The sequence below is a fragment of the Heloderma suspectum genome, chromosome 4 (assembly GCF_057233095.1).
Source record: "Heloderma suspectum isolate Gila_16-S chromosome 4, 16-S_ref, whole genome shotgun sequence".
In the NCBI taxonomy this organism is placed as follows: Eukaryota; Metazoa; Chordata; class Lepidosauria; order Squamata; family Helodermatidae; genus Heloderma; species Heloderma suspectum.
Window position 1 is genome coordinate 34001850 of NC_139461.1, and position 27947 is coordinate 34029796.

Genomic DNA, 27947 nt, shown 5'->3' on the forward strand with positions numbered 1-27947 from the left:
ATACGTTCCATGGGGTTTTCTTGGCAAGAATACTGGAGTGGGTTGCCATTTCCTTCTCCAGTGGACCACATTTTGTCAGAACTCTCTGCCATGACCTGTCCGTCTTGGGTGGCCCTGCACGGCATAGCTTATGGCTTCACTGAGTTACGCAAGCCCCTTCGCCACAACAAGGCAGCGATCCATGAAGGGGAAAATAAATACAATACAATACAATACAATACAATAAAGCACAGACTGCTGGCGTAAAGATGAGAGCTATTTATAGTTGTACAGTAAGGCTGCAATCCTATGCAGCTTTAGACCGAAAAAAGTCCTACAATTCCCAGCATTCCCCAGCCATCCATGCCAGCTCGGGAATGCTAGGAGTTGTAGGACTTTTTTCCTGTCTAAACCTGTATAGCATTGCGACTTGAGGAACTTAAAACGGTCCCCAACGAATCTCAAGCATAACGAGGCCTGCTGACCTTGCTTCCGAGAAAACATAACCTAAGCGTAAGGCTGCAATTATCCTGGGCGGGCTTCCTTGGGAGAAAATCCCTTTGGACTCATGGAGGCTGACTTCCAAACAAGCACTCGGGAGGTTGGGCTGCGCAACTCGGCGGCAGCGGCAGCAAAGGACGGGTCCTGCTGCACGCCGAGAGCCCAGTATTCAGTTGCTGGTGGCGCAAAGACAGGCTGGGGAAAGATCCTTGCCCAGTGGAGGCTGGTGGCTCCAATGTCAGTGGGGCTGTGATTCCATTCCGGGTTTCAGTTAGACCCATCCAGAATTCTAAAGGGGATATCCAAGGCGCTGGACCTATTTGAGGGGTTAGGTTCAGCGCTTTGGATAGCTTCTCTGGAGTTCTGGCTGGTTCTGACTGAAATCTTCAATGGCATGTAGCCCCACCGAAGTTGGAGCCACCAGCCTCCACTGGTTGGTCCAGGCCCTTGCCAAAGAAGCCCGGTTCGGTGAGCTCAGCCCTCTTGCTGCTGCTGCTGATGATGATGATGAGGGAAGGATGTATATTTTTCGCCCAGGAGCTGCGCGCTGATTTGTTCCCCGGCCCGCTCACGTGACCAGCAAAGAAGCGCCGTCGAAAGACTCCCGCAGAAGTTGAGAGCCGCTGGCAGAGCGCGTCGGGGGAGAGGCGCTCTTCAGACGAGCCGGCGCCCTCGCAAGGCGCCCGCCCGTCAACCGAGACCGAGCCGAGGAAAGGCAGCGGCCGCTTTAGCAGCCGCCCAGATGTCCGTGGGGCAGCGGGAGGGGAGGAAGGTAAGCGGCGTGTCGCCTTGTGCTTCTGTCCTGGGGGTGGGGGGATGGCTCGATTACACACAGCATTCCCCAACCTAGTGCATTCCTGATGCTTGGGACTACAACTCCCATCAGCCCCAGCCGGCGTGGTGAAGGGTCGGGAATGCTGGGAGTTGTAATCCAGAACATCTGGCGGGAACCAGATTGGGGAAGGATGGAATACAAAGTACCGTCTGGTACTTTTTGGACTGAGGTTTTTTTTTTCTTTTTTGCAGGTAGCGTGGACACTGACAGCGCAATCCTTTGCGTGCTTACTCGGAAGTAAGCCCGTTTGTGTTTAATGGGACTAACTCCTTGGTAAATGTGCACCGAGTTCTACAGCCTCGAAGCATCACTTATCAATTCCTTAAGAGTTCTTAAACATCATTTCAAAGCAGCTTTTGACGGTTGCATTTCAGATGATTGATGCAGCCTTTTTCAGGCTGAAATCCAGTGCACACTTACTAAGAGAGTAAGCCCCATTGAACTCAATTGAGCTTACTTTCAAGTAAAGGATTGTGCTGTCACTGGGTAGTATCCAAAGTTAGCCCTACATAGAGTAGATCCATTGAAATGAATAGGATGTAGGTTAGACATGACTAAAGTCCCATTCATTTCAGTGGGTCTACTCTATGTAGAACTAACATTGGATTCTACCCACTGGATCAGCAAAGAGACACTGAATTGCTTCACAGTTTGTCAGAATACACTGTAAGCATTGCTAATCGATTTTAACATTTTTTTTAAATGATCATTTCTATCTAACTTTGCTATTTGTTTTGCTTTACTGATGATGCAATTTGATTAAGGGCCATGTTGATAAAAAATGTATGTCATTTATTATTATTAAGTCTCTAATATTACACTAGGTGCAGGACATTTTCTTTTTAAAGCCAAAAAGAATGGCTTGTAATCTACAGAAGACACAAAAGAAGACAGAGACTGTGAACGATTAATTAAAATAAGCCAGTTTTAAAAGGGTCGTTAATGGCCATGAAAATGTATGTTCCTTGCCGGAGGAATACAGATTAATGGCACAATCCTACTCATGCTTACACAGAAGTAAGTACTACTGTGTTCAGTGGGGCTTACTCCCAGATAGATGTGCATAGGGTTGCAGGCTAAATGCTGAATTATGCTGAAAAGGAAGCTACTCTTATTAAATAAACTCCAAAGAGGAAACATAATAAGCACACAGCTAGACTAATAGCCAATGCTATCATTTTAGTGATGTGTTAATAGAACCAGCAATTATGTAATATCTTTTTCTTAATCACATGGGATTGTTTAGTAGTCTAAGAGGTCAAGAGGGTTTCCTTGGCTCTAGTGAATGGTCATCCCCAAACATCATGGCGTACTTCTAGGAAGCATTTCCTAGATGGTCTCTGATTCAAAATAATAATCAGAAGAAAAGTCAACATTTTTCATTAGGCAAGCACTCCCCAGACGTGCTCTGTTTCCGAGGTTCTGTCATGTTGCACAGCACAATATGAATGCCAAGTGATGGCGTGGAAAGAGTGCTGGACATTCACCAGGGAGAGCTGTGTTAAAACCCTTTAAAGATGATTTGGAGCAAGTGGCTATCTGCCAGCCTGACCTAGCCTGTAGCTTGGTGGCAAAGCTGTAATGGGATCGCTCCAGGTAGGCCATCTTATGCTGCCCCAGAGGAAGACTGTCAAAATACAGGTGGGTCCAGAATTTCTGGCTGGAAATGAAGTGGTGCAGCAAAAATATAAAAAAGATAAGGTTTGGAAAAGAATTGGGGAAGAGAGGGAAGGAAAATCTTTCTAAAAGCATAGAAAGTACTGCTGTGCTGAAAAATTCTCCCACTTTTTTTTCAAGCATTCTCATTCAACTTGATAGAGGAGAAATTGCTTCCCAAAAGAAATTCAATGGTGAAGAAATTTCGGAGAAATTCTCATGGGTTGGGTTTGAGTTTCTTGGGCTTTCCTTATTTAGGAGGTGGCCAAGGAGTGAGCACAAGTGTCTCATTGTGCAAACTTCTCTCCCGCAGCCTGTGACCTCCTCAGCTTCCTAGACTTCAATTAAAGCCCAGTTTAAAGCACCATGATGTAATTCCTCCCATAGGGCTTTTCCAGGTCAGGATGTGCAGGCAGCCTGGGAGTTTAGCTGTGATTAGGTAAGCTCAAAAACACTGCAAACATAAATCATAAAACATCCTGAATGAGGCAGAACAATGGAAGCTTCTTTCATGGGGGGAGAAAGCTTTCCGGAAATTGGAGGACAGAATTTGGCAGAGCACTAGCTCCGCCTCACCACTGGAGCTGGGCATAACTGCCCCCACCTGCATTGCAGTGGATGTGTGGCATATGTCCTGGTTCAGAGATTCTCTCAAACTATATTGTCTGTACGTTGGCAACCACTGATCACCTGTCCACTGTGTATGCAATCAGATTTCTCTTACAACCAGAAAACAACTAGAGCCAGTTCAGTACTTCACTCTGATATTAGTACAGAATTCTAGTTCTTAAGAGACTCTCTCAGACAAGATTTTGTCTTTTTGTCTTTTACTACAAAGTATTATAACAGTACTAAATACAAGAGCTTATGCATGCATCAGTTCATATTCATGCATCGTATTGCTCTAACAATGAGGAAGTTTTCCCTGATGTTCAGACAGAATCTGGCTTCCTGTCACTTGAGCCCATTATTCCGTGTCCTGCACTCTGGGATGAGCGAGAAGAGATGCTGGCCTTCCTCTCTGTGACAACCTTTCAAGTACTTGAACAGTGCTATCATATCTCCCCTCAGTCTTCTCTTCTCAAGGCTAAACATGCCCAGTTCTTCCAGTCTGTCTTCATAGGGCTTTGTTTCCAGTCCCCTGATCATCTTTGTTGCCCTCCTCTGAACCCTCTCCAGCTTGTCTGCATCCTTCTTAAAATGTGGTGCCCAGAACTGGACACAGTACTCCAGATGAGGCCAGTGCTGAGCAGAGGGGAACTAGTACTTCCCTGGATTAGGAAGCTATGCTTCTATTAATGCAGCCCAAAAGAGCATTTGCCTTTTTTGCAGCCACATCACATGGTTGGCTCATATTCAGCTTGTGATCTACAGCAATTCCAAGATCCTTCTCGCTTGTAGTGTTGTTGAGCCACATACCCCCCATCTTGTAACTGTGCATTTGGTTTCTTTTCCTAGGTGCAGAACTTGGCATTTATCCCTATTAAATGTCATTCTGTTGTTTTCTGCCCAGCGCTCCAGTCTATCAAGATCATTTTGAATTTTGTTTCTGTCTTCCAAGGTAGTAGCTATCCCGACCAATTTTGTGTCATCTGCAAATTTGATCAGCATTCCCTGCACCTCCTCCTCCAAGTCATTAATAAAAATGTTGAAGAGCACTGGGTCCAGGACTGAGCCCTGCGGTACCCCACTCATTACCTCTCCCCAGTTTGAGAAGGTCCCATTGATAAGCACTCTTTGAGTCTGATTCTGTAGCCAACTGTGGATCCACCGGATCGTTGTTTCATCTAGTCCACTTTGAGCTAGTTTGCTCATCAGGATATCATGGGGCACTTTGCCGAAAGCTTTGCTGAAGTCGAGGTATATTACGTCCACAGCATTCCCACAGTCCACAAGGGAGGTTACTTGCTCAAAAAATGAGATCAGATTCATCTGGCAGGATTTGTTCTTGAGAAATCCATGTTGGCTTCGAGTAATCACTGTGTTGTTTTCAAGGTGCTTACAGATGGATTGCTTTATCATTTGCTCCAGGATTTTCCCAGGGATTGATGTCAGACTGACTGGTCTGTAGTTCCCAGGTTCCTCCTTTTTGCCCTTTTTGAAGATAGGGACAACATTAGCCCTCCTTCAGTCACCTGGCATGTCACCCGTCCTCCATGATTTCTCAAAGTGAATAGACAGTGGTTCTGAGAGTTCAGAATTCTGAACTCTGTTGCACCTCCAGTACATGGAGAGTTGTGGAGATGGCTGGTGAAGATGGGATGGTGCAGGTAGGGCCAACACACTTGTCCTCGCTCTCCCCTGCATGCTATTCTAATTGTGCATTGGGAGGGGGCATCTAAATAGGGCCATAGGCAGCAGTCTTGTAAAACCTGATTTAAAATTATTTGGGGGGAGGGAGTATACTAGGAGCTTTGCTAGTTGATGCTTTTATTGTGCGCTCACCATTCCTCATTCACGGTAGTTTGCAGGTGCATTAGAGACATGGTCATCGTCCAGGGCCTCTCCTGTGCTTTCCAAGCATTTTCACAGGGGGGAAAGTCTGGCATTTTGAGGAATGGTGGAATGAAATGCTTGTGTAGTTGTGCAATTCTACTATACCACAGAACCACCTAGAGGTTATGTAGTAGAACATGTAGAAAGGCAGAGAAGAAAAAACCCTGGGGGAAAAATATGTGTAGAGGAAAAAACCCAGAAAAATAAAAACATAATTATTCAGGTTTCAGAATATGGTTTCTCTGGGTGCAAAGTCTTAATCCCACAAAGAATTCAGGAGCAGAAGACACAGTAAAGTGACCTGCAAAAAGCCTCATCTGGAAAAGCCCTAGGACACCATGCCAGATTTCAGGAATCCATATTCTGTGCCAAGAAAATGTAGATTTTGCACCCCAAGAAACCACATTCTGAAACTTGAATAATTAAGTTTTTATTTTTAAAATAGTTATTTAAAATGTTTCTATCTCACACTGTAATAATATCCTCAAGCTTTTGGCTTGTGGCCAGCTGCTTCTACTAACCACTTAAGAGGAGTAAGAATATATAGATTGGCCATTGGCCATGCTAACTAGGAATGATGGGAGTTGCAGTCCAGCACATCTGGAGGGCACCAGGTTGGGAAAAGCTGATATAGAGCATAGGAGTTCCACACCCTACCCACTCGACATCCCATCGACTCTCCTCTGTGACTTATTTTCACAAGCATAGTGGCTAGAAACCAACCTCCACCCCCATTTTTAAAAACAAAACTTGCAGTTGTTATCCTGTAATCCAGCCTTGCTCAAGCTGGCGCCCTCCAGATGTGTTGGAATACAACTCCCATGCATGGCTGGCTTGAGGATGCTGGGAGTTGTAGTCCAACACATCTGGAGGCCACCAGGTTGGCCAAAGTTGACGCATCCTAATTTCTACACTTCTACAGTGTGGTGATGAATGAAAATAATACCAACAGGCCTGATCTTGGGGATATTTGAGGAAACTCTCACCCCCCCCGCCCCAAAATGGCCATCATTGTAATTCGGTTCCCTTCCCCCAGAATGGGCTCTTCCACCTTAATCTGTGATCATTTTTCTTCCACGAGTTTGTGCAGCACTTTGAGGATAAATTCGCTCAGATTTGCCATGAATTGGACACCACGATTAATGCAGTTCCATTGGTAGAGGCATTCAGAGCACCGTCTGGTCCAGTTCGGTTGGATGAGTTTCAATTATTGAGGCCTGAGGATGCAGACAAGGTGCTTGGCCAAGTCTGATCGGCCACTTGTGTGCTTGACCCTTGCCCTTCATAGCTTATTAAATCAAACAAGGAGGGGTTGTCCGGCTGGGTCCAGGAGGTTGTAAATTCCTCCTTGAGAGAGGGAGTGGTGCCTGCCGCTTTAAAAGAGGCAGTAATTAGACCACTCCTGAAAAAGCCTAACCTGGACCTGGAGGAATGTTAACCATTATAGGCCAGTGGCCAACATCCCCTTCCTGGGCAAGGTGCTTGAGCGGGTGGTTGCAGGACAGCTCCAGGCACTCTTGAATGAAACGGATTATCTAGATCCATTTTAATAGGGCTTCAGGCCTGGTTTTGGAATGGAAACTGCCCTGGTCACCCTGTGGGATGACCTCTGCCGGGAGAGGGACGGGGGAGTGCGACCCTGTTGATTCTCCTGGACCTCTTAGCGGCTTTCGATACCATCGACCATGGTATCCTTCTGGACAGGTTGTCTGGGTTGGGAGTTGGAGGCACTGCACTACAGTGGTTCTGCTCCTACTTGGATGGCCGATTCCAGAAGGTGGTGCTGGGGGATTATTGCTCTGTGCCATGGCAATTGTGCCATGGGGTTCCACAGGGCTCTGTTTTATCCCCCATGCTGTTTAACATCTACATGAAACCGCTGGGGGAGGTTATCCAGAGGTGTGGGCTGAGGTGCCATCAATATGCAGATGACACCCAGCTCTACCTCTCTTTCTCATCAAATCCAGGTGAGGCAGTGGCTGTTCTGAATCAGGGCCTGGGCACGGTAATGGACTGGATGAGGGCCAATAAACTGAAACTCAATCCAGACAAGACAAAGGTACTGTTAGTGGGTGGTTCATCTGCCCGGCTAGGTGATATTCAACCTGTTCTGGAGGGGGTTGCACTCCCCCTAAAGAATCACGTTCATAGTTTGGGGGTGCTCTTGGATCCAGAACTGTCACTTGAGGCACAGGTGAACTCAGTGGCACGGAGCACTTTTTATCAGCTTAGGCTGGTATACCAACTACGCCCTTATCTGGACAGAGATAGCCTAGCTACAGTTATCCATGCTCTGATAACTTCTCGTCTCAATTACTGCAATGCGTTATATGTGGGGCTGCCTTTGAAAACGGTCCGGAAACTTCAGCTGGTCCAAAATAGGGCAGCAAGACTGTTAACAGGGACTGGCCAATGAGCTCATATTACGCCAGTATGTACTGCACTGGCTGCCAGTCCATTTCCGGGCCCGATTCAAAGTGCTGGTATTAACATTCAAAGCCCATAATGGCTTGGGGCCAGGTTATCTGAAGGATTGCCCCCTCCCATATGTGCCTGCCTGGACTTTAAGATCATCCTCAGTGGCCGTTCTCCATGAGCCCCTGCCAAAGGAAGAAAGGCAGGTGGCTACTAGGAGGAGGGCCTTTTCTGCTGTGGCACCCCGGCTGTGGAATGAGCTCCCTAGTGAGGTTCTCCTGGCACCTACATTGTATTCTTTCCAGTGCCAGGTGAAGACCTTTTTATTTTCCCAGGCATTTTAGCATTTTAGCTTTTTAGACTTTTAGCTTTGCTGTTTTAAATCTGTATTTTAAATCCCTGCACCTCTGCTAGGTTTTGTTCTGGTTGCATTGTTATACTGTGGTTTCAGTGTTTTATATATTTTGTATTGTTTTATTCTGTGCTGTTTGGTTTTAATTTTTGTGAACCGCCCAGAGAGCTTCGGCTATTGGGTGGTATAGAAATGAAATAAATAAATAAATAAATAAATTTCCCCCCCTAGGAAAGAGAGAAGGTGGCGGCTGCTTCTGGCAGCTGAAGGATGAAGTCACCTCCTTGCTGCCTGTCCCTTTCTTCTGGGGCATCTGCAGAGGAGCTGGATGAGAGCACGTCCTTGGGGTCCCTAGAGTCCAGCGTCTTCTGTAGTGAGGAGGAGCCTGGATCCTTGCTGCAGCGGGTGGCCCCTTCGTTGGACTGCATCACCATCAATGTGGGAGGTGCCCGCTTCGTGCTGTCCCAGCAAAAGCTGTGCTGCTACCCGGACACTCGCCTGGGCAAGCTGGCTGTGGTGGTATCAGCCGCCCGGGATGTGGCTTCCAGCCTCCTGGACCTCTGCGACGATGCCAACTTGGTGGAGAACGAGTATTTCTTTGATCGTAGCTCTCAGGCATTTAGCTACATCCATAATTATTACCAGACCGGCCGGCTACATGTTATGGATCAGCTGTGTGCCCTTTCTTTCCTGCAGGAGATCCGGTACTGGGGGCTGGACGAGCTCAGCATAGACTCTTGCTGCAGGGACAGGTGGGCGTTCTGTTGTCAGTGGGTAGAAATCCAGTAGGGCGTCTTGGATCAAGGTGGGAAGAATGTAGATCTCTGGGTGGTTTGCAGTAGATCTCTAAGGAGTTCTGACTTTAACAAGAACAAGGGGATTAAAAAGCAAACAAATAACAAACTTCTGCCATGGCTGGCCTTGTGCTAATTTCTTATCTCTCGGCCTCAGTATTCCTCACCTGTAAAATAGGAGTACTCATTGATTGTTTTTCACTAGATCTTCCTTTAGTTCTGCTGGCCAGTTTTATTTGTTTTATTTATTTATCATATTTATATCCCACCTTTCTTCCATCCTGGAATTCAAACTGGCTACGTATGGTTCCCAGGTGGACTCCCCTCCAAGCACCAACCAGACCCATATCTGCTTAGCTTCAACAAGGTGGCTGCGTCAGGTGCCTTCAGACCATGCCCTGGAGGAGTGGAGACTAGTGGCTTAAAATGGCTTCAGAACCTTCGATAGCTCCTTTAGAGTTCTGACTGGTTCTGACTGAAACCCAAAGTGGATTCACAGCCCCACTGAAATCAGAGCCACCAGCCTCCACTGCCTTGGAGTAATGTTTTAGATTTCCTATGGTCACTCGCATGTAGATTTCTATATATATCCTTGTGTCTGGTTCACGGGGTGCAGTAGGTAATTAACTCTGCCACCTGAGCTGCCATTTTTTTCCCGTCTCTGGTCATCTACATGAAAATGGAAGGATAAGCACTTCTCGTATTATCTGGATTTTCATGAAGTCAGCTTTGGTCCACCAGTGTGGTATAGTGGTGAGAATGTTGGACCGGGAGCCAGGAGATCCGGGTTCTAGTCCCCACTTGGCCCTGAAGCTCACTGGGGGACTTTGGGCCAGTCACAGACTCTCAGCCCAACCTACCTCACAGGGTTGTTGTTGTGAGGATAAAAGGGAGAGGAGGAGGATCATGTATGCCGCCTTGGGTTCCTTGCAAGAAGGAAAATGGAGGGATATAAATGCAATAAGTAAGTAAGTAGGGGCACATGAAGCAAAATGTGGAGTAAATGCTACCTTAGAACCCGCTTTTCACAAGTCAAACTGCCCTTTAATCTGCCTTACTTTGTGGTTGGGTGGGCTAGTAGATGTGAATGTCATCAACCCCATAGATACTGCTCAGCCAATGAGAGAGGTTTGCTTCCTGTCCGTCTCCATGCTGTACTGCTCAGGGAAGTGTAATGGAAGAGATAAGTAATGCCAGGTAGTTTACACTACACCTCTCCCCATCACATCCACCAACCGGGAACCAGCAGTATTGAAATCCAAGGATGGACGGGCAGACAGGAGGTGCCTAGGTCCGGCATGGAGGGAAAGGGCCGGAGTTGCCTCCCTCTGCTAGCGCTCTGCAGTCAGCAGCAGTTGCTGCTGCTGTTGCTTCCACTTCCCCAACCCTGCACTAAGCCTCCTCCTCTTGCTCACAAATACACAGGAAAATTGCACACACACAGGACTATTCTGAAAGGGAGAAGCAGCATGACTGAGGAATGAATGCATGAATGAATCAGAGGCTTCTATCTGTGAATGGAAAACAAACTGCTGTGTTACTCTGAAGGGGTGACCCAGTGCAATTCGATTATTCGGGAGGCTTGTTCCCAGCCCTTTCCATGCTGTACTGGCTGCCCTTTCTCCTTTCCCCCTGTGTTTTCCTTCATTGTAAGTGTATTGTGAAATTCCTTTTGTTGCAGGCTATTGCTACTGGCTGCCCTTTCTCTTTTCCCCCTGTGTATTCTTTAGTTGTAAGTGTATCGCAGTAACACCACTGCAAAATACCACCGCTGCAGGCTCCTGCTACTGGCTGCCCTTTCTCCTTCTACTCTGTGTAGTGCACTATGTCTTTATTATGCACTATGTATAAACTGGCTACTCCACTATTGTGAATGAAATAGCGCTACTGCTGTTATGAATGGGAAAAGGAAGCTATTTGTTGTGAAAGCAGCCCTACTGTGAATGGGAGAAAAGAGGAAATGGGGGGGGAGGGGGAGGGGGAGGGGGAGGGGGGCCCACCCCTAAACCAGGTCACTGCCAGATCGCAGAAATAGGCACAGCCAGGATGAAATGCGGGGGTGGGGCACACTACAGCGCAACCGCTCTGGAGCGGCATTTGAGGCAAACAACGCACTAAAACAACTCTCCCGAAACATGCCATTTCCAGTGAGAAGCTGCAGGGTTGCTGCAGATTGGTATCAGAGTCATCTGTCACAAATGACCCCAATGTACTCTCCCTCTGCATTAAATCAGCTGTGTAGACTGGTGTAGTTTTGTAGACCTTGGCACTGTAGTAAAAAAAAAAAATATTTCCAGCAAGCCTGACATCTGCCCACCTGTGGGTTAGATGGATTCATTTGGCTGCGTGGATGAACACAGATGAAGGGAATATGCATGAGGTAGTAGGCTGGGCGGCACCGACATGAACTGCCTGCCTGCCTGCCTGCCTGCGGCAGCAACATGACCGAGAACTGGAGGAGTGGTTGAGTTCAGTAGTAACTCATTTTTGAAGGAGCAGCAGTGGAGATCCAGTATGGCAGCTTTCTCCAGCCTGGCGCCTTCCAGGTGTGTTAGACTACAGTTCCCATCATCCCTAGATGACTGTGGGTGATGGCAGTTGTCATCCAACACATTTGGAGAACACTAGGTGGGGGAAGACTACAATATGGGGTGGCAGTCAGTCAAGTTCGACACTTCAGATGTGTTGATGGATAGGGACTCGAAGGTTACAAGTGGAAGGGAATAGCAGAAGGGACGGGGGAAGTATCTGGGAAAATTCAAGCCAGGTTATAGTGATTTTTGTGATGAGCATTTATTTTCCCCACACTGCTGCTATTAATCTTGGAGGGAGAACAAATCCCATAGACCACAGCATGTGCCACAACTGGGAAAGCTGGTCTGTGAAGAACTTTGCTTGGCCGATGACCCAAGCGAGCACACCCAGCCACATGCAATAGGAAAAGGTCCATCTTATCTGGGTGGAAATATTCTCCAAGAATAAAGTTCCAGGGTCACTTAACTCAGTAGCCTGTTGAGATGCTTCTGTCATGTGAGGAGGAGGAAAGGGATACAGCACAGCTTGCTGACTAAGATCATATACAAGATCTAAGATCATGTTGACTACAAAGCTGACTTGCTGGGTGCCTTAATAACTTGGTAACCTCATGTCTTCAAGATCCCCCTTTCTGTCATATATGCTCTATAAAAATACAATTTTTTCAACTTAACAATTTACCATCTATCTATGGCTGCCATGGCAAAACTCCTGGCTGTAGTAGATTCCCATGCTGCACTGGTACATGTAGACATCATGCATTACGGATCAAGTGTTTACTTCCCATACCAACTCTTCCCCTCCTGTTTGCACTGCTGGCATAGGAAGTAGAACTGTGATCCAGAACTTTTTCATATCACTGGTGAGATGGGGGAATTGATCGCAGGGGACTCTCCTTTCTCAAACAAGAGGTGTTGGAGTTCAAGGCTGCCCAGAAGTAGCTCCCTCTGACTCAGGGGGGCTGAGGAAAAGATGCTCAGCAAAGGGATGCTGTCTTTACCATGCCTTTCCCTTCCTTCAAAATTAGATGTATTTATTTATTTTATTTACCATATTTATATACCACTCCACATCAAAAGATTTTGGAGCGGTGAGCAAGAAAGATAGAACAATAAAAAGCTATGTTAAGACCATTAAAACATTTTAATAGAAACAAAAGATTCAAGACCTGTGCAAATTATGACCTAATGACAGGCACTTCTTGGTATTTCACATTATGCGTTAAATCAGCCTTCCCCAACCCTTCCTTCTACCCACTAGATACTTTGGACTTCAACTCCAACAAGTCCCAGCATGACCAGTGGTCAGGACTGTTGGGAGTTGTAGTCTAAAACATCAGGAGGGCAACAGGTTGGGCTAAACTGTTACAGGTGTTGAATATGTGCTTTGCAGGTTAGGCCCACCAACTTCTTAAATTAGGATGGAGGCTCCTTCTTTCCAAATATGCCAGCATTGCTTCCTGGTTCTTATTCCCTGTATTTTATTTATTAATTAATTTAAAAACTGATCCCTCCTCTTTTTTTCCAAAAAAAACTTAAAAACTTAAAGCAGATTACAACAACAAAATATACATGCAATAAAACCAATCCACCCAATGCAATAAACAACCGTCAGAAAATGCAGCTATCGTAAAGACCCAAACAGTTCCCAAATTGCCAAAACTGGCAAGCCATAAACCCCCCAAAATTCGCATTGAAGACACAGAGAAAAGAAAAAAAATATACATGATACTAGGGATGCTGGAGAGATTCGAGATGGACTAAAATGAGCTCAGATTTCTAAGAATCCAGCCTGTGGAATCCACTGTGGACTGACCTCCTCAGGCTGCACAGAGTCCATGGACTTCTGGATCTTTTTTTTCTTTCCCAAAATGTATGCATATTTATTCATAGGAAAATACACACGTTTCTGCTGAGAATGGTAATATACATGGGGGAAAGTTGAATAGAATGGGGGGCGATATGCTAAATGTTACATACTAAGGTAAATTATGTAAATTGTTGCAAACTCTTTTACGAAATTATTTTTTGTATTTTTCTGCATAATTGAAAAAAAATCGAATCCGTCTGTGAATGGACGATGAAACAAAAGGTGCCTGACAATCCACGAATTTTCAGATTTTACACAAATCCCTACATCCCTACATGATACTGTATATTACTCTCTTGTCCCTCCACTGAAACATTATCGAGAGTGTAAGATTCCAGCTACAACTAGAATCATAGAATGGTAGGGTTGGAAGGGGCCTACAAGGCCATCGAGTCCAACCCCCTGCTCAGTGCAGGAATCCTCAGAGCATCCCTGACAGATGGCTGTCCAGCCTCGTCTTGAATGCCTCCAGTGTGGGAGAGCCCACTACCTCCCTAGGTCATTGGTTCCATTGTTGTATTGCTCTAACAGGAAGTTTTTCCTGATGTTCAGCCGGAATCTGGCTTCCTTGAGCCCATTATTCCGTGTCCTGCACTCTGGGATGATCAAGAAGAGATCCTGGCCTTCCTCTCTGTGACAACCATTCAAGTACTTGAAGAGCACTATCCTATCTCCCCTCAGTCTTCTCAAGGCTAGACATGCCCAGTTCTTTCAGTCTCTCCTCACAGGGCTTTGTTTCCAGTCCCCTGATCATCTTTGTTGCCCTCCTCTGAACCCTCTCCAGTTTGTCTGCAATCTGCATCCTTCTTCAAGTGTGGTGCCCGGAACTGGACACAGTACTCCAGATGAGGCCTAACCAGTGCTAAGTAGAGGGGAACTAGTACTTCCCAGGATTTGGAAGTTATGCTTCTATTAATGCAGCCCAAAATAGCATTTGCCTTTTTTGCAGCCACATCACATTGTTGGCTCATATTCAATTTGTGATCGACAACAATTCCAAGATCCTTCTCACTTGTAGTGTTGTTGAGCCACATATCCCCCATCTGGGGGATGGGGGTCCTCTGAGCACTAGGGTCCTCTGAGGAACAGGGAGCTCCCACTGGTGGGCTGAGGTAATGTTCTTTGTCAGATAGCTAAACTAGCTGGCCAACATAGCATTGAAATAGTATCTCCTCAGCAGTTGTGTGTGTTAAAGAAAAACTGGATTTATGGCAAGAGGGAGGCTGTGCCCTTTTTAGGTTCACTTTAGGGATGTTACCTTTGGTGACTATCCAGCTTCACACCTCTGAGACACTCACAATTAGTGCTGTGCCGAAAATTTCTCCCACTTTTTTTCAACCATTCTCATTCAATTTGATAGAAAAGAAATTGCTTTTGAAAAGACATTCAAAGGAGGAGAAATTTCAGAGAAATTCTTATGGGTTGGGTTTGGGGTTCTTGTCCTTCCTTTACTTATGAGGTGGCTGAAGAGTGTGCATGATTGTCCTGTCTTTCATTGTACAATAATCTCTGTGGCAGCTTGTAGCCTCCTCAGCTTCCCACACTTCAATTTAAAGCTATCATGAGGAAGACATCATGAGGTAATTCCTCCCATGGGCCCTTTTCAGTTCAGGAATGGCAGGTGTCCTGGGAGGCTGCAGAACAATAAAGAGATGTGTAATAGAAAGAGAAAACACACACAGCACCCTCGGCCACCTCACAGAGATTAGATAAGCTCAGAAACCACAAGAAAGTCAACATTCTTCCTCAGAAAAGTGGAAGCCTCAACACAGTCGATGCAGTTGCCACCTAGAGAAGCAAAGCAATAAACCAAAAGCTCTTAGGAAAAAAGAACCCTGTGCTACAGCCCCTGCCAATAGTGAGTCCTATCTGTGAGAAACTGTTGGAGAATTTCTCCTCCCTTAGGAGAAATCTGGCGAAACTGTGCCCCCAATTTCTCTGCCCACAAATAGTCTGGAGAATTTGAAGAGGCCATCTGCACACAGCTCTACTCACAATAGCTACATCTCCAACTTATTGCGGGGGTGCAGAACCTCTTTCAGTCCAAGGGTCAAATTCCATTTCAGGGAAGCTCTCGGGGGCCACATTCCAGTGGTGTGTGTGGCTGAAGGCAAAGGGGGCGGGACCAACATCCCAATGTATTTTAGCTTAAAGCTCTCACTGCCAGTAACTAAGCCTTAGGAGAGCTACTTCAGCCTTTTAGAATGGGGAGAAAAAACTGCACAAAAGCTGGGAAACCGCCAAACAAAGGTGGTTGGGGGGAAAGGGCGTGGCCATCTGAGGAACCATGAAAGGCTGGTTTGGCCCCCAGGCCTGAGGTTCTCCACCCCTGGCTTATGGCAATAGAGTCTTTACCTCCCTTACTGAAGTTCTCCATGATGTGTAGGATCAGAATTCTGCAGTACATGTTTTTCATTGGTTTCGCGTGTTGACTTGTGGTCATGTAACACTTGTGGTCAACCACCCTGCACAGGTACTTCAGACGCAAAGAACTGAGTGAAGCTTTGGATATCAAGAAAGATGCTGAAGAACTGGATGCCCAAGATGAGGAGGAAGAATTCTCTGGGGGCCTCTGCCCTGGCTTCAGGCAGAAGCTTTGGGAAATATTGGAAAAACCTGGGTCTTCTGTAGCTGCCAGGACTTTCGGCACTATCTCCATGGCCTTTGTCATCATCTCTATTGCCAACATGGCCCTGATTTCAGTGGAGCTGAGCTGGCTGCCGCCACAGTTCCTGGACATCCTGGAGTATGTGTGCATCGCCTGGTTCACGGGAGAGTTTATCCTGCGCTTCCTCTGTGTACGGAACAGATGCCACTTCATGAGGAATGTAGCAAACATCATAGATCTTCTAGCTATTTTGCCCTTCTACATCACCCTGCTGGTGGAGAGCTTGCGTGGCAGACAAAGCTCCCAGGAGCTGGAAAACATGGGTCGCATTGTCCAGGTGTTGAGGCTACTGAGGGGTCTGCGCATGTTGAAGTTGGGCAGGCATTCAACAGGTAAATCCACCCGGGCTGGGAGCCTCTTGGGGAATGATGTTTCTATTAGGGCTCTGCAGGGAACCCCCAACCCACTCCAGAGGCTGATTTGGAGCTTCCAGATTGGCCCCGACCCACCTCAGGCCAACCTACGCTGGCCTCCAGATCCAAAACAAGATTCGGACAGCCAAAGCCCACACACACACCCCAGCTGTGCAAGCCCCGCACCCAGCCATGCAAGCCTCCTGCTTCTCCTTACTTGGACCAGTGGGGAGTGCCCGCAGCCACTGCTGTCTTGGAGGGTGTTGCCATTTTCTTTTAAAATGGAGACTCTTCTTCTTCCAGTAAGTAAATGGTGTGTAGATTGTGGCTGTAAAGGGGCCCTGTATGCAGTATTACAGACCCCTTTATGGCTGCAATCTACACACCGTTCACTTACCAGAAGAAGAAGAGTCACCATGGTGACTCCCTCCAAGACTGCGATGGCTGTGGGTGCTCCTCACAGGTCTAGGTAAGGAGCGAGGGGCTTGCGTGGTTGGGTGGGCAGCTACCTGGATTAGGCCACTTCGGGTCACCCCCAACCCGCTCTGAAAACAGACTGCTTCAGCCCAAAACACCCCGATCCAATTTGGGATTTGGGCTGAAGCAGTGCACAGCCCCAGTTTTTGTTCGATCCAGAGGGGAGCAGGGAAGGGGGACATTGGAAGCTAAATCTTGAATAGGCAAGGGTGCACAAAATGTAGCTGGGCTTGGTAGCCAGCCAGACTTCATAGTCGCCAAACTTGCCATTGACTCCTCTTTCCCTGGCATCATTCCCAAGATGCAGGCAAACAAGCATCCCACCAGATAGATGGGGTAGGATACAGACCTTTTTTTTCCCATTTCATTTGTTAAATTTATTAGATGCCTTTTTCTAAAAAAGACTGAAGGCATCTCTCAGCAGGGGTTTCAAACAGACAAGATTTAAAACAATTTAAAAGGGCTAAAAACAATTACCAATGCAAGACCTGGTAAACAACTAAATTCAAAGCCCCATCATATGCCGTCAAATGCCTGGAAAGTCTTAACCGGCACAGCAAATGACAATGTTAGTGCCAGGTAGACCTCACTGGGGAGAGCATTCCACAATTGGGGGCCACGGCCGAGAATGAAAGTAGGGATCCAAAAATATCCTTCTGCTCCCCCAAAAGGGGTTGAGCATTCAAACTGAACACTCACAAAGGCTTGTGCTCTTTGTGAGCACTTGATTTGTTGAATAACTGCAAAAAGCTCAGAGGCTGACAATGCACCCTGAGTCAGTTCTTCCTTCCCCCTACCAAAGGCTTAGTAACTTACTTTGAGGAGGGCAGATGGTGGTAGCGGAGGCATTTTCGCAGCAGAGATGGGGTGGGTGTGGGATTGGGGCTGCTAATCCCCAGAGGGAAACTGATGAAAATGATGCTGTGCAGAAATGGTGCAAGTAGATTGACTTGGGCTCTCCTTATCTACTGCTCCTTTGCTTGCTCTTTTTCCTTGCTCTTCCCTGGTTCTGTACTGAATTTACCCCTACTCTTCTACAAGCACCAGAACATTAATGAGAAATGTCCTCAGTTAGTCCACACAACTGCGCTGTTTGCCTATTATCCCGCTCTTCATCACTCATAAGTGCATGCAGGAGGAATACATGAAGCTACCTGCCCAGGTTCTGGGGTGCTGGTCAGGTCTATTGGGCTCCATCATTGCTCTGCATACAACGAAAATGCACCTTAGAACCCAACCAATTCTCTCTCTCCTGTGGCTTTCCATTGCAGACCATGATTGGTGGTGGTGCCCATTTCCTCCTTTACTAATCTTATCTTCAAGGAACCTCTGATAAATGTACTATCACTGGGACAGAGAAATACCAGAGGTTTACACCCCTAAATCTTCTTCAGATCTGCCCTCCCTTTTGAAATGAATAAATCATCAAAGAATTACTAAAAGTGCACTGTCAGGGTTCCCCCTATGACTTGGATCCCCTGAGCAACTCCTTAAGCATCTATTGCCTCCTTAAGAGTCCCACCTTCCTTCTTTTAACTTCCCCTTCCCAATAACGTGGGGTTTAGGCTATAGGTGTGGGGTGATTGACACTCTAGACACAGGGTTAACCACAACAGTTTACTAGTAAGTTAAAGCAAGCAAATCACAACTAAAGGTATTTAAACAATAGAACTGTGTGATACAAAGGGCATTTAAGAGAAAATGAAAGTTGCAAAAGGCAAGTTCTATTACTCTAGTTGTTCTTAGACTTTTCAAGGCTGCTTCTTCCTACTTCCTTTTCAGGCTGTGATCTCCCCGACTCTGGTCTTACTGGCTCTCTCACTCTATATACCCTCTTCCCTCAAAACCAAAAGTACTGTTTCATACATGAAGAAATGAAACTTAACTGAGGAAATAAAACTGAAAAGTAGCTGGGGAAATGAAACTGTTCCTCTTAGGGATACCCCCTCCCAACAAAAACTCCGGGCCTGTAAGCCTGACCTTTTTTCCCTTTACCTTTGTAGGCCTCAAACCTTCACATGCACACAGGGGGGAAAACTACAAAAGCTACTTATTTAGGCCTCCTCCCCTTTAGGGCTGCATTGGAAGGCCAAACTACATGTGACACCAATTTTGCAGCTATGTCACCATTTTTATTTTAAGTAATTAGAGAGATGGAGTGGGGAGGGATCCTTACTGGGAATGCAGGACATGGAGAGGAGAGGCTTATCTCTTCCTTCCAAAGGATGATCAGAGTGTGTGTGTGAGAGAGAGGGAGAATGCTTACGTAAAAAATTATTATTGGTGCCAATAATAATAACCTTCTTTCCAAGAAGTCTAGCCATGCTGGGGGTGGGGGAGGCAGTGATTTTAGTTCCAATTGCTCTGGGGAAGGAAGAGATCAGCCTTCTTTCTGCATGTGCTGAGTTTGCACAAGAAGCTCCTTGCACAACTGGGGCACCACAACAGAAAAGGCCTTCTTCTTAGTAACCACCCACCTCACTTCCTTTACCGCGACTCCTAGAGAAGGGTCATTGAAGATGATCCTTAGGGTCCAGGCAGGTATATATGGGAGGGAGACAATCCTTCAGGTAACCTGGCCCCAGGCCATTTAGGGCTTTGAATGTTAATACCTGCACTTTGAATCAGGCCTGGAAATGGACCGGCAGCCAGTGCAGCTGGAAAAGTACTGGCCTAATATGACCATGTTGGCCAGACCCCATTAACAATCTTGCTGCCCTGTTTTGGACCAGCTGAAGTTTCCGGACTGTTTTCAAAGGCAGCCCCACGTATAAAGCATTGCAGTAATCCAGATGAACGGTTATCAGAGCATGGATAACTGTAGCTAGGCTTATCCATCCAGATCAGGGTGTAATTGGTATATCCACCTAAGCTGATAAAAAGTGCTCCGTGCCACCGAGTCCACCTATGCCTCAAGCAACAGTTCTGGGTCCAAGAGCACCCCCAAACTACAAACCTGATCCTTTAGGAGGAGTGCAACCCACTCCAGCTTGAACATCACTTAGCTGGGCAGACAAACCACCCACCAACAGTACCTCCATCTTGTCTAGGTTGAGTCTCAGTTTATTGGCCCTCATCCAGTCCATTACCGTACCCAGGCATTGATTCAGAACAGCCACTGCCTCACCTGGGTTTGATGAAAAGGAGAGATAGAACCGGGTGTCATCCACATATTGATAACTCCTTTATACACACACACACACACACACACACACACACCACAGAGAGCCAGCATGGTGTAGTGGCTAGAGTGTTGGACTGGGAGCCAGGAGATCAGGGTTCTAGTCCCCACTCGGCCATGGAAGCTCACTGGGTGACTTTGGACCAGTCACAGACTCTCAGCCCAACCCACCTCACAGGGTTGTTGTTGTTGTGAGGATAAAATGGAGGAGGATTATGTATGCCCCCTTGGGTTCCTTAAGGAAGAAAAAAGGTGGGATATAAATGTAACAAACAAACAAACAAAAACACACACATGTTCCTACATATACAAAGCTAGCAAGTTAGGAAGCTTAGAACACTTCACCCTAGCATCTAGTTTCCTCTCTGCAGGGTATCTGATTTGTTGTTTTGCTTTGTTTTTCCACTACCCATATGAGCCATCTGAAGTGGTACAGTCCAGAAACAATGTTAGCCATATGAGCAATCAATGTCAGCCATAGGAGCGTGGTACAGCCCAGAAATAATGGGCTACACCACAGCTACTCTTTGAGCCCCAGGCCTAACACAGATCAATTAAATGGACATGCCAGAAACTCCTTCTGCACACACCTACTATCACCTTTCATCTCCCTTGCACGGCTCTGTTAGCCCCATTTGTTGTCTGCCAGTTTCATTGTCAACAGTGAGCAAGTTGGCAAGGCTCAGCTATACCCACATACCATTGTTTTGTTACTGTTCAAATCAAACTGGACTGGCATTTGGAAACATTTGTCCGGAGGGGGTGTTGGTATGAACAGCAGCCATTCTGAACACTTGCAAGTTGATGATACACTCTGTTCTGTTCAAGAACTAAATGCAGCTCTCAAATGGGAAGGCATAGTAGCTGCAGCAGCTATGTATTTTCAGCTGGTGGGATCACAGGAACACAGGAAGCTGCCTTATAGTGAGTCAGACTATAGGTCCATCTAGCCCAGTGTTGCAAAGAGAAAACTCTCTGGAAAAGACCCTGATGCTGGGAAAGACTGAAGGCAAAAGGAGAAGGGGACGGCAGAGGATGAGATGGCTAGATGGCATCACCGCTGCAATGAATATGAACTTGAGCACGCTCCGGGAGAGAGCGCAGGACAGTAAGGCCTGGCATGCTATGGTCCATGGGGTCACGAAGAGTCGGACACGACTGAACGACTGAACAACAACAAAAGCCCAGTGTTGTCAACACTCACTGGCGGCAGCAGCTGTCCGGGGTTTCATGCAGGAGTTTTTCCAGCCCTACCTGGAGATGCCGGGGATCAAACCTGGGGCCTTGTGCATGCAAAGCATGTGCTCTACCACTGAGCTACGGCTCTTCTGAAATGTTGCCTTGGATTCATTTATTATTCCACCCCACACACCCACACACCCACCACACACACACACACACACACACACACACTTCTTCAAGTGGGGAGAATTGCCAGACAAGTACTTCCAGGTTCAGTTTCTTTCACTTGAGAGGACACTGTAAATTTAAGTTGTCTTCATGATACTTTATTTACAAGTCACAGCGTTGGAAGAGACCTTGGAGGTCATCTAGTCCAACACACCAACCTCGCTGCTTGATGTAGGATACAATGAACAGAGGGCTGTCCAGGCACTGCTTAAATCTCTCCAGTGAAAGAGAGCCCACCACCTCCTGTGGCAGAGCTCTTACCATTAGGAAGTTTCTCCTAATGTTATGCTGATGTCTGCTTTCCTGCCATTTCCACCCATTACTTCTAGTCTGCCCCCTGGAGTAACAGATAGCAAGTCTGCTCATCTTCTACATGTCAGCCCTTCAGATATTTGAAGATAGCTATATAGAAACAGAACTGAAATAGAGGCAAACAGGCCCTCCCACAAGGCAGAGGATACCCCACAGAGCAATGAAGACCAGCTCCCAAGTTGCCCCCTCAGTTACAGCTAAATCCAGCTGAAAGCTCACAGATTTCTTTCTGTCACTTCCCAACTACAAACTGCTTTTCCTGCTGCATCTCTGCCCTATCCCTTCAGACCCAGGGGGTTCCAGAACACAGAAAACCCCATCTCTCAAGATACCGTCTCCTAACTATTGGCTGCCATTGATGAATGATAAACTGAACATCTTTGAACTATTAACCAGCAATCTACCCAATGAAGGAATGGCCCACCAGCAGCTGTACCATGTATTTCCACAATTCTTCTACTGGATAATACTCCAAAATAAAACTAATGACTACCAGTACCACATCCAGTTCATAAATCTATAGATTTAAAAATTTACAATATATTGTTCAGGACTGTGAGGGCTAAAAGTGTGTAGTGGGTTTGGGGTCATACATGCTGGTCCCACCCCCTCTGTCTCTGGGCACATTGTCTCCACCCGCCTCAGTTCTGACCTTGTCCTGTTGAATCGGCAAGTTCTGAAAGGGAGTTCTACTTATGTTTGTTTGAATGCGAATAGACTTCTCTGATAAGGCAGGGTCTGCAATCGTGCGGAGAGTTCTGCTCATGTTGAAGCCAACGCAAGTAGAACTCCCTTTCAGATCTTGTCAGTTGGATACAGCAAGATCTGGACTGAGGGTGGCAGGGGCAGTGTGCACGGCCCCAACCCTCTATCCACTTTAAGCCCTCACACATTCAGGTGAACACCTGAACAGGGCTAGAGTGAGCATGAAGAAGAAACAGAACCATAAATCTTGTACATGTGTGAATGAGTATATATATGCATATTTACTTGGCATACCAACGTTGCTCACTGGTGACTTAAAGATAAAAGGAACATTTTCCCTTCCTGGTTCCTTGGAATCAGTTTTTATTCATCATAGGTGATAAGGCGAGTGGCTAGCTGCAAGCATCCGCAATAGATTCATACATGTTCATTGTCACTTGACGTCATTGATGATAAACATGCATGTGTGATTACTTCAGGTGTAATGCATTTCTGTGTATGGGCACAGCTATCCATGAACATAGGGATTAGTATAGAACTCAATAGCCCCTGGGGTCCTAACCTTTCCCCTTCCTGCAGCACACTGGGGCATTATTGAGAATGGGGGCAGCCTGTGTATGTCCTCCTATAATCCCCAGCTCTCCCTCTTATCTGGGTGTTGCACCCATGCAGGGAGAGACTGTACCCTAACTATACTAAGCGCTGCAAGAAGCCACTGCAAATAACATTAAGCGATAATGCTAAAAAGTCTGCCCTCCCTTCTCCTGGGGCCTTTTTCATCTGAATGTTGCACTATCCTAGAGAGCCTGCAGTCCTCTTGAGTATGCCTAGTTGCAGTTGCTGCCTCTAAAATTCATTTTTTCATATACATTTAGCATTGAGATAGAGCAGATGGAAGTCAGCTATTTCACACAGGCAAGAATCCTCCAATGCAAAATGGGGAGAGCACTGGATAAGCCATAGCTCTTAATAACTTCAGTGGAACGCGGAACGGATCCTGAGCCAACCTTCGAAATATGAGCCAAGCGCATGATGCTGCTGCTTTAAAAGGGCAAATGCTCGTGTGGGTTATACAGAAGAACTGGATCCAAGGCATGGGAAGAAATTGTTCTACATTACCGGGTGTTGGTTGCCACCCAACTATCAAGGACGCTGGATCTGTTTTTCTGCTTCAGCCATTAAGGCAGGACTAGCTTCTAGCGATGTCAGGAAAATCATGCTTTGGGTTTCGGTGAGTCTCTTGCATTCATTGAGACCTCATGTCCTGTATCTCCAAAACCTTTTCATTTCCTCTTCGCTAAATATGGCCTGTTCTCTTGTTAAATACTGGATGAGAGCAATTAGGCTAATGCTAATACTAGGAAGTGTTTAAAGATTTTGAGAAAGATGATAAGTATTTTTATTGCTTGAAGAAAAGTCATATTTTTAAAACTGGGATGATGAATGTGTGGCCCTCCATATGTTTTTGAACTAAAACTCCCATCAACCTTCACCATTGGCTATGCTGGCTAGGGCTTATGGGAGGTGCAGTCAAACAACATCTGGAGGGCCACAGGTTCTCCAACCCTGTTTCAAAAATGATTGACTGACACTTTTTGTCATTAAACATTACATACAGATCTCCTTAAAAATGTTTTTTTAAGCTGTCAGGTGTAGTCTTGTTTAAAGGTAGAAGGTTATATGCATGGCCCTTTAGAGCTGGTAATGCAAACCTAAAATTATTTTATTCAATGAAGGTTGCAATCCATGCAAGGCTGATTGAGCATGGAGACATTCGCCTGACTTACTCAAAATCACTGAGTAAATAAAAACCCTATTCCATCACACTCCCCGGGTAGTCTCATAACATGTTGTTCTTGCTGCTAATCTACAGGCCCACCAGCAGTGCAATTAGATATTTAAGGATGCTATAATTTCACTTGCATTTTCCAAAATGGTGTTCTGTAAAATGTTGGGTGGGAGGGTAAAAGAGAGACATCGACTTCTTTCTAAACCAAGCCAGCTCATGCCTCCTTATGTTCTCACATGATTAAAAAAAAAAAAATGGCAGGACTACAAGGAAGTAGCTGTCTATTAATAATTTCAATGAACATCTTAACAGTAAGAGCAGTTACACTTTGGAAGAAGTGGCCTAAGAAGGCTATGGAGCCACCCACCTTCTAGGGAGGCTTTCAGGAAAAGACTAGATGGCCGGTACATCTCAGAATCATAGAATCATAGAGTAGTAGGGTTGGAAGGGGCCTACAAGACCATTGAGTCCAACCCCCTGCTCAGTGCAGGAATCCAAGTCAAAGTATCCCCGACAGATGGCTGTCCAGCCTCATCTTGAATGCCTCCAGCATGGGAGAGCCCACCACCTCCCTAGGTCATTGGTTCCATTGTCATATTGCTCTAACAGTCAGGAAGTTTTTCCTGATGTTCAGCCGGGATCTGGCTTCCTGTCACTTGAGCCCATGATTCCGTGTCCTGCACTCTGGGATGATCTCATCCTATTTCAAGTTCCTATCAGTTGATAGGATGCTCAGGTGGACCCTTTGCCTTAAGATTCATTTCTGGCTTAATGGGAAGGAGACAATCTGATAGACCGAAGCGACCCACCAATGTTTCTTTACTCAAGAAGGAAGGCAATCAGAGGGTGTGGCACCAATTGAAACCCTGTCTTGTATTCCAGGTTTGCGGTCCCTTGCGATGACCATTGCACAGTGCTACGAAGAGGTTGGCATGCTCTTGCTTTTCCTCTCTGTGGGCATCTCCATCTTTTCCACGGTAGAGTATTTTGTTGAGCAAGGTGTCAAAGGCACAACGTTCACGAGTGTGCCCTGTGCCTGGTGGTGGGCTACGACCTCCATGACCACTGTTGGCTATGGAGATATTCGACCAGACACAACAATGGGAAAGATAGTTGCCTTTATGTGTATATTATCAGGAATACTGGTCCTGGCTTTGCCAATAGCCATAATCAATGACCGTTTTTCTGCCTGCTACTTTACACTGAAGATCAAGGAAGCTGCCCTCCGCCAGCGTGAAGCCTTAAAGAAGCTCACCAAGAATATGTCCAGTGACTCCAATCTCAACATTAATTTACGAGACATATATGCTCGAAGTGTCATGGATGTGTTGAGGCTGAAAAGCCGAGACAGAACAAGTACTAGGAGTAGTGGTGGAGATGAGTTTTGGTTTTGATTTTTAAACATTTTTATTTTAGAATGGCTGTCTAATGTTTTGACAGCTTTGATAATACAGTATCGAATGCAAAGCTAACAATCCTTCAATATTCTCTCCTAAAAATTTGCTTTTCCAAGTCGCTGAGCATATGACAACTGGCGTAATCTGAAGGCAGATTAAAAGCAAACACTCTCAGGTTATGCTGATGCGAAGTCTCCTAAAATGTATATCTTTCCTTGGAATAGAATGGCAGACCCCTCCAAGTAGAACAATCTTTTCAACAATTTAGCTCTAACTCCTTGATGCTCATTCCAATATGCAAAAATAAAGTGTCAGCAAAATGAAAACATGTTATGCTGCTTTGTTTTGAATTGCAAATATTTTAAAGGCATTTAAAAACATAAAAAGGGAATATACCAAATTATGCCTTATGAAATTTCCTTTGTATTACATTTTTATAGCCAGAGAAAGAGCTAAGAAGAGTTAAAGTTCATACGTTAATCTTCCCACCATGTTAAGGCTTCTACGGTACATCTTCACTAGCCATTTTATTTTAATTTTTTTTTGCATAATCTGTTCTAGCATATACCATGGAACATATACAGTTCTAGCATATACCACAATGCACATCTGAATCCCTGCTCTCTCTGTGGGATTTACTTCCCAGGATCCAGGTATAGGATTAGGCTATAAATCCCACAGTGTTCAGTGGCATTTACTCCCAGGTAAGTGTGCATGGGATAGCATCGTTAAACACAGAAAATGTTGATAGAGATTGATAGAGGTCTTAGAGCAAGAAAAGTGCTGAAATGATTACAGAAGACACTGCACCACTTTGTAAATAACATGCTGGATCCAGACTGGCCCTTTGGCAAACAACCATTCATGGAATGCACTGAGATCTTGCAGATGCTGCTCCCTGCTGGAGGAAAGTGGGGGGAACCATGTTCACTGTTTCCCCCTGCCACCTCTCATGCAGCTCTGGAGGGTCCCCTGACCCTCCAGAGCAGCTTTGCAGGGGAATGGAGGAAATGGCAAAAATCAGCTCCCCATCCCCTTCCTCCATTGTGAGTGGACCTCCGCTGAGCACAACTCTGGATCCAGCCCAGTGTGAGATGCCCTTTGCTATAGAATATGCTCATGGCAAAGCCTTATGGAACCAGCAGCTGATGTTGTCACTCTTGAAGAAGAGAAAGCAAATAAAATAAAAACACATCAAAAAATTCATGCACTCCTTTACATGCCTAGCCAGCTTTCTGGAATCCATTGTCATAACTGAGAGCTGCAGGCCACTACAGGGGAAAAAAGACTTGGGCTACAAAGTCAGAGAATTTCGGAAAGGAAGATCAAATGGACATATTGTGTACAGACACTTTGGACAGTGTGAAACACCCTTATTTGTTTAAAGAAATTGATATGCTGCCTTTTTTTCCTCCATTAGGCCCCTCCCAGGTGGTTCATAATAAAAACACAAACTTGATACCATAAAAATTGAGATTGGCAAGACCTCTACAAAAACCAAATAAAACCAACAGCCAGCAGGGTTAAATAGAGTTAAAACCCATGAAAACCCTGGTGAATTTTTTAAAAAATAAACACTTCTTGACTGCTTGCCAAAAAAAAAAATCACCAAAAGGGCCGGTTCAACCTCCATTAGAAGAGAGTTTCAGAACTGGGGTGCTGCCAAAGAGAAGGCCCTGCCTCATTTTACTGCTAGTCACACCTCCCTTGGTGTCAGAACACAGAGCAGGGCCTCCAATGATGATGTAATTGACAGGCATCTTCATGTGGGAGGAAGTGGTCCTATAGATGTACTTGTGTAAGTGCTTAATTGTACATTATGGAGAGGCATAGCTATTGCCACCAACAGTGTTCCTCTCCCCTATCTCCCTGCTAACACTTTCAAAAGAAATACGTGCTGTCACATCATGTTCAGCCCTTACCTGCTCTAGTTCATTGGCTGCTGCTTGAAGAGTCCACGCCAAATGTGATGGCATCATGCCATGGGTTTCTTTTAACTACCATTACTTGGCATGCCTGGGGGTTAGAGGAAGGGGTGCAACAGCCATGCCTCCTTCCCTGATGTAAAATTAGGCTCAGAGAGCCAGTTCTTGAATTTCTGCTAGTAAACAGCAAGAGGTTCTTCCTGGATTTCCCACTGTTGGGGGTGTAAGAACTCACCCTAGCTCAGTTTCTCCGGGTGCTCGCTGAAGTGGTGCCCCCACTTGCACACACACACCCCAG

At 46.0% G+C, this 27947-nt stretch overlaps 1 protein-coding gene across 1 annotated transcript; it reads left to right on the forward strand.

Moving 5' to 3' along the window:
* The first annotated feature begins 1108 nt into the window (after nucleotides 1-1108).
* Nucleotides 1109-26040, forward strand: KCNV1 (potassium voltage-gated channel modifier subfamily V member 1). The gene is made up of 4 exons (XM_084847986.1): nucleotides 1109-1252; nucleotides 8466-8986; nucleotides 15906-16432; nucleotides 25210-26040. Exons 2-4 carry the CDS (start codon nucleotides 8505-8507, stop codon nucleotides 25719-25721), a joined length of 1521 nt encoding a protein of 506 aa, XP_084704112.1. The 5' UTR covers nucleotides 1109-1252; nucleotides 8466-8504; the 3' UTR covers nucleotides 25722-26040.
* The last annotated feature ends 1907 nt before the right edge of the window (nucleotides 26041-27947 follow it).

What these genes read in the sequence shown, in the direction of transcription:
- KCNV1 (XM_084847986.1), top strand. Translation starts at nt 8,505, where the DNA reads ATGAAGTCACCTCCTTGCTGCCTGTCCCTTTCTTCTGGGGCATCTGCA. An exon ending in GACTCTTGCTGCAGGGACAG is followed by an intron (nt 8,987 to 15,905) that starts GTGGGCGTTCTG and finishes CACCCTGCACAG; the next exon opens with GTACTTCAGACGCAAAGAAC. An exon ending in GTTGGGCAGGCATTCAACAG is followed by an intron (nt 16,433 to 25,209) that starts GTAAATCCACCC and finishes CTTGTATTCCAG; the next exon opens with GTTTGCGGTCCCTTGCGATG.